The 7640-nt window shown below is 42.9% G+C and overlaps 1 protein-coding gene across 1 annotated transcript in view; it reads right to left on the bottom strand.

Moving 5' to 3' along the window:
• Window positions 1-189: 189 nt before the first annotated feature.
• Window positions 190-7640, bottom strand: part of RBSN (rabenosyn, RAB effector) — a gene marked incomplete at its 3' end in the record, with an annotated part of 31604 nt that continues 24153 nt past the window's right edge. The window contains exons 10-11 of the mRNA XM_089667757.1: window positions 6391-6493; window positions 190-294 (exon numbers count right to left, since the gene is read on the bottom strand). Coding sequence (XP_089523883.1) covers window positions 190-294; window positions 6391-6493 — 208 coding nt within the window. The remainder of the gene's footprint in view (window positions 295-6390; window positions 6494-7640) is intronic.

Genomic DNA, 7640 nt, shown 5'->3' with positions numbered 1-7640 from the left:
TGAGAAACCCTGTTGCAGGGAACCCCTAAAGTTAAATGTACCTAAGTAGGACCAAGGGTAGGTTTTTTCAGGGTACAAAAGTTATTGTAAAGTTATTTTTTAAATTAAAATAACAAACATGTATTGCGCAGAGCAGCCTCGAACCCCCTCTTCTGGGGTCCCCTGCCAGCAATCCAGTCAATTATGTACCTGTCGCTCTCTTTGTAGTTTCAGCTCGTTCTCCTGTCTACGGCTCTCCTTCAGCTCTTCATATTTCTCTTTGGTTGGCAGTGACATGAGACCCAAAAGTTTTTCCTGGGAAAAAAAAAGACACCAACATTAGGGCACTAGTCCTCCCACTGACACCAATGATGGGGCACTATTCCTCTCACTGACACCAACAATGGGGCACTATTCCTCCCACTGACACCGACAATGGGGCACTAGTTTTTCCACTGAACAACTGATTGATGGTAGTTATATGATATTAGAAGCCAGCAGGCTCAAAACCAGAATCAGCATTCACTGTGTTATTAAGGGTGCCTTTTATTCGAATTTGTTTTCACCGAGTGTTTTAATTTTGTACTAATAAAGGTGACTTATACATTTTTTACATTTGTCCTTCTGTGCCTATAAAGTCTATGATCCAGTTTAATACTATTATATATCCACTGACACCAATGATGGGGCACTATTCCTCCCACTGACACCAATGATGGGGCACAATTCCTTCCACTGATACCAATGAGGGAGAACTATTCCTCCACTGATACCAATGATGGGGCACTATTCCTCCCACTGACACCAATGATGGGGCACTATTCCTCCCACTGATACCAATGATGGGGCACTATTCCTCCCACTGATACCAATGATGGGGCACAATTCCTCCCACTGACACCAATGATGGGGCACTATTCCTCCCAATGATACCAATGATGGGACACTATTCCTCTCGCTGACACCAATGATGGGACACTATTCCTCTCGCTGACACCAATGATGGGACACTATTCCTCTCGCTGACACCAATGAAGGGGCACTATTCCTCTCGCTGACACCAATGAAGGGGCACTATTCTTCCCACTGACACCAATGATGGGACACTATTCCTCTCGCTGACACCAATGAAGGGGCACTATTCTTCCCACTGACACCAATGATGGGACACTATTCCTCTCGCTGACACCAATGAAGGGGCACTATTCCTCCCACTGATACCAATGATGGGGCACTATTCCTCCCACTGACACCAATGATGGGACACTATTCCTCTCGCTGACACCAATGAAGGGGCACTATTCTTCCCACTGACACCAATGATGGGACACTATTCCTCTCGCTGACACCAATGAAGGGGCACTATTACTCCCGCTGACACCAATGATGGAGCACTATTCCTCCCGCTGATACCAATGACGGGGCACTATTCCTCTCGCTGATACCAATGACGGGGCACTATTCCTCCCGCTGACACCAATGATGGGGCACTATTCCTCCCACTGACACCAATGATGGGGCACTATTCCTCCCGCTGACACCAATGATGGGGCACTATTCCTCCCGCTGACACCAATGATGGGGCACTATTCCTCCCGCTGACACCAATGATGGGGCACTATTCCTCCCGCTGACACCAATGATGGGGCACTATTCCTCCCACTGACACCAATGATGGGGCACTATTCCTCCCACTGACACCAATGATGGGGCACTATTCCTCCCACTGACACCAATGATGGGGCACTATTCCTCCCACTGATACCAATGATGGGACACTATTCCTCTCGCTGACACCAATGATGGGGCACTATTCCTCCCACTGACACCAATGATGGGGCACTATTCCTCCCACTGATACCAATGATGGGGCACTATTCCTCCTACTGACACCAATGATGGGGCACTATTCCTCCCAATGATACCAATGATGAGACACTATTCCTCTCGCTGATACCAATGATGGGACACTATTCCTCTCGCTGACACCAATGATGGGGCACTATTCCTCCCACTGACACCAATGATGGGGCACTATTCCTCCCACTGATACCAATGATGGGGCACTATTCCTCCTACTGACACCAATGATGGGGCACTATTCCTCCCAATGATACCAATGATGGGACACTATTCCTCTCGCTGACACCAATGATGGGACACTATTCCTCTCGCTGACACCAATGATGGGACACTATTCCTCTCGCTGACACCAATGATGGGACACTATTCCTCTCGCTGACACCAATGAAGGGACACTATTCCTCTCGCTGACACCAATGAAGGGGCACTATTCTTCCCACTGACACCAATGATGGGACACTATTCCTCTCGCTGACACCAATGAAGGGGCACTATTCTTCCCACTGACACCAATGATGGGACACTATTCCTCTCGCTGACACCAATGAAGGGGCACTATTCCTCCCACTGATACCAATGATGGGGCACTATTCCTCCCACTGACACCAATGATGGGACACTATTCCTCTCGCTGACACCAATGAAGGGGCACTATTCTTCCCACTGACACCAATGATGGGACACTATTCCTCTCGCTGACACCAATGAAGGGGCACTATTCTTCCCACTGACACCAATGATGGGACACTATTCCTCTCGCTGACACCAATGAAGGGGCACTATTCCTCCCACTGATACCAATGATGGGGCACTATTCCTCCCACTGACACCAATGATGGGACACTATTCCTCTCGCTGACACCAATGAAGGGGCACTATTACTCCCGCTGACACCAATGATGGAGCACTATTCCTCCCGCTGACACCAATGAAGGGGCACTATTACTCCCGCTGACACCAATGATGGAGCACTATTCCTCCCGCTGATACCAATGATGGGGCACTATTCCTCCCGCTGATACCAATGATGGGGCACTATTCCTCCCGCTGACACCAATGATGGGGCACTATTCCTCCCACTGACACCAATGATGGGGCACTATTCCTCCCGCTGACACCAATGATGGGGCACTATTCCTCCCACTGATACCAATGATGGGGCACTATTCCTCCCACTGACACCAATGATGGGGCACTATTCCTCCCACTGATACCAATGATGGGGCACTATTCCACTCACTGACACCAATGATGGGGCACTATTCCTCCCACTGATACCAATGATGGAGCACTATTCCTCCCACTGACACCAATGATGGGGCACTATTCCTCCCACTGACACCAATGATGGGGCACTATTCCTCCCACTGACACCAATGATGGGGCACTATTCCTCCCACTGACACCAATGATGGGGCACTATTCCTCCCACTGACACCAATGATGGGGCACTATTCCTCCCTCTAATACTAAAGATGAGATATTAAATAAAATTGGAATAACCTGTGAGACACTTCAAATTTTTTGCACGAGATGTGAGATAAGAAGATAAGTTCGCAGGCTCCTAGCTACATCCTCATTGCATGTACAGTAAATGAAAAACAAACAAAATGTAAAATGGTGCCGCGCCCTTATATTAAACCCGTGTAGGGATGAATTGAAATAATATTTAAATAAAGGGATTATCTAAATTACTCTAATATAAAATATACAATTCATTGATATACACACACACACACACGAGAAAAAAAATAAAAAATATATATATATATATGTATATATCAAAAATAAATATATAAATACATAAAAATATATAACTGATAAAATGTCCAATATATATGAAAGTCCAACCTTGGATGAAATCCCATCAAGATGGGGCTGATTATGATTATTGCAAATTACTGTTCACATAATCCCGGATAATCTACAAGAAGAAATGCTCAAAACATCAAAGGGTTACTTGGTGTGTTCCTCTATGGAAAACAAGCTGAATGGTTCTCCTCTTTGCTCCTGCTGATCCTGCTATGGATGGATCCAGGGTAAGGTGTCTGCTTTCTCCCTATTACTCCACGTGTTACCAGGAGGAAAAAGAGAGAGGAATAGTGCCTTATCCTTGGTTAAAATATATATTTATTGGTGCCAATTTTGCACTTACAGATATAAAAACTATATAGCGCTTTTAGTATGTGTGTTGTGATAGGATCCCCCGGACGAAGCCACGTGACCCTGTGGCGCAACGCGTTGGGGAGGGGCACTGACGTCACCACGTACCCGGCTCCTACGAACGGCGAGTACAGGCAGTGTGTGTCCACACGCCGTCCAGGCTGGTCACAACACACATACTATATAGTTTTTATATCTGTAAGTGCAAAATTGGTAACACGTGGAGTAATAGGGAGAAAGCAGACACAATCTGTTGAAGGGAGGACCTTACCCTGGATCCATCCATAGCAGGATCAGCAGGAGCAAAGAAGAGAACCATTCAGCTTGTTTTCCATAGAGGAACACACCAAGTAACCCTTTGATGTTTTGAGCATTTCTGCTTGTAGATTATCCGGGATTATGTGAACAGTAATTTGCAATAATCATAATCAGCCCCATCTTGATGGGATTTCATCCAAGGTTGGACTTTCATATATATTGGACATTTTATCAGTTATATATTTTTATGTATTTATATATTTATTTTTGATATATACATATATATATATTTTTTTTTTATTTATTTTTTTCTTGTGTGTGTGTGTATATATCAATGAATTGTATATTTTATATTAGAGTAATTTAGATAATCCCTTTATTTAAATATTATTTCAATTCATCCCTACACGGGCTTAATATAAGGGCGCGGCACCATTTTTCATTTTGTTTGTTTTTCATTTACTGTACATGCAATGAGGATGTAGCTAGGAGCCTGCGAACTTATCTTCTTATCTCACATCTCGTGCAAAAAATTTGAAGTGTCTCACAGGTTATTCCATATATATACATATATATTATTTTTTTTTTTTGGTGTGTATATCAATGAATTGTATATTTTATATTACAGTAATTTAGATAATCCCTTTATTTAAATATTATTTCAATTCATCCCTACACGGGCTTAATATAAGGGAGTGGCACCATTTTTCATTTTGTTTGTTTTTAACCCCTTCACGCCTAAGGGTAAAACAAATCTAAATGCCTAAGCACAATTCTGCACCGTTGACATGTGATAGCAAAACCGTACATATCATCACAACTACTTTGCACATCCAGGTGGATTATACCTTGATTTTTTCAGGACAAATTGGGCTTTCATTTGGTGGTAAATGGTAATGGATATCTCCTGATTTTTTTTTTATTATCAAAGGAAAACTGGCCAAAAATAGTAAAAAAAATCCTTTTATTTTAATTTAGCTATGTGTTTCTTGTTATGACCATAACCTACCACCAAAGAGAAACCCAAAATAAATTCTCCAGCTCTTGACGATCGCAGCGATACCATATATGTGTATGTTATTTGTTGTTTGTACCCTTAGTACAGCCCAGAAACCATAGTGCGCATTTTGTTTTTGTCTTTTTTTTTTTTTTTTTTACCTAAAACACACTGACACTAACTGACACTGACATTAACATTAACTGACACTGATACCAATTTTTTTTAAATCCTGACCTTGACTTTTGACCCTGACCTTTGACCTTGACCCTGACCTTTGACCTTGACCCTGACCTAAACACTAACCCTGGCACTGAACTAGATCAAACCTTGATCTAGGTATTTTTTTTTATTTTTTCTTTTATTTTTTTAATATTTATTTATTTATCTTTTTTTTTTTTTTTTTTACAAACTTTTTTTTTTCCTTCTCTCTGACAGGAGTTTGAGAGATACAATGTATCTCTCTTCTCCATTCATAGAGAGAGAGAGAGAGAAAAAAAACAAGGGGGCCGGGCTGCACAGTGACTGATCACTGTGATAGCCAATCAGAGGCTATCACAGCGATCATGTGACCCGGAACCGGGAGTCCCGGGTCCCGATCGTTAGAACGGGACCCGGTGCTCTCAGTGACACCGCGGTCTCGGTGCTGGGAGCGCGCTGAGGGGCGCGCTCCCAACACAAAGACAGGTACGCAAATATGCGGCCCCACGGAAAAAAGCCCAGGTCCGTGAGGCCGCATATTTGTGTTACGTCGGCGTCAAGGGGTTAAAGATTGTTTAATCCCACTGATATCAGGGCTCCTTACTTCTGCTGACCCTACTGCGGCCCCCCCCTAAAGTCTGAAAGACAATAAACTTGGCCCTTTGTCTTGAAAGTTTGGAGACCCCCGATTTAGAAGAATGAAACATCTGACTTCTGTTGTAACCTCTTACTCCAGCACTGAATCACAGCTGAAGGAGAGGGTCAAAGTTTAGGGAGAGCTACTGAATGACCAGCTCTGCCCGATCACCATTCGGCCGCACCCTCGTCGCTGAGCTCCAACACAAGAGGTAATTCCTCTATATTTGAAGGCACGTGATTTCCCCTTTAAATGGCGGATTGCATTCCCGTAGCCCCAGTGAAGCCGATACCTGTACAAACAGCGTGGCCGAGTATCGAATCATCTTCTGCAGCTGCAAGTTTTTCGGGTGAGGTTTGGGCTCTTCCTTCACTCCCAAAATTAGTATTTTTTTGCTAAAATCAGCAAGAAAAAAAATAAAGAAGATTTTTTGAACACAAAAAGGACAATCGCAAAGTCTTCACATTTAATACATTGCTAGAAAATCCAACAATCAATGATTAATAGAAAACCTGGACCGCGGAAGCTGTGCCTAAAACGGCACACGAGGCAAAGAACTAGTCTAGAATGTGTATTGCCGGTTCCAGGAATTTTCAATGGACCCGGGGGGTATAGCTCATGGCCAGCAGAAGATTTTACCCCCTTCATGGCTAGGGCACATTTTTTTCAGCACTGCACTACTTTAACCACTTGCAGTCCGGCCGCTGTATATAAACGGCTGGACAGTGGTAGTCCAGGGGCGGGTTCTCGTTCATAAACGGCGCCCGCCATTTTGGATTGTGCGCTCTCCCTGGGAGAGCGCAGTACCGCGATCCGGTTCCCGCTGTGTCAGGAGGATCACTCTGTGCGAGGTCCCGATCATGTGATCACCGATTGGCCAATCAGTGATCACATGCAAAGTAGTAAGCAAGAGGTCACTTCTGACATCATTGCTTACTACGTGTGAAATCTGTGAATGATCACAGAGATCACATGGTACAGGGCTATTCACAACAGTCTTGTACCATGTGACAAGCTGTGACCAATCACAGCTCTCACAGTATTTCTCAATGGCTGCAGGAATGCAGCCAGAGAGAAGGAGAAATGATTGATTTTACAGCCTTTATGGGTGTAAAAGCAAACAGTGTGGGAAAAAAAAAAAAAAAAAAAAAATCTTCATCACCCCCCACAGGTAGTACAGTGTCACCATGCTAGGGTGACGGTATGTTAAAAAAAAAAAAAAAAAAAAAAACAAAACAAATAATAACATAAAAAAATAAAATAAAAATATAACTTTTTTGCTTGAAAAATTATTTTTGGTTATAAACTAATTTGGGTTATTTTTATTTTTTTTTTAACTAAAAAGATAACCGAATAAATTTTGGCCAGGACTTATGAAGAAAGATTATTTATTTGCAAAATTTTATAAGAAAAACACTTTTCAACATTTGTGGACTTTTTCATTTATATAGCAAAAAAAAAAAAAATCCCAGTGGTGAATAAATACCACCAAAATTACGTTTTATCTGTCTCAAAAAATGCTAAAAAAATTATTCCGGGCAG

The sequence above is a fragment of the Staurois parvus genome, unplaced genomic scaffold (genome assembly GCF_062004578.1).
Source record: "Staurois parvus isolate SC_StPar_1 unplaced genomic scaffold, SC_StPar_1.0 ptg003556l, whole genome shotgun sequence".
Classification (NCBI taxonomy): Eukaryota; Metazoa; Chordata; class Amphibia; order Anura; family Ranidae; genus Staurois; species Staurois parvus.
Note: the sequence above shows the minus strand (reverse complement) of the source record. Positions and strands in the feature narration are given on the sequence as shown.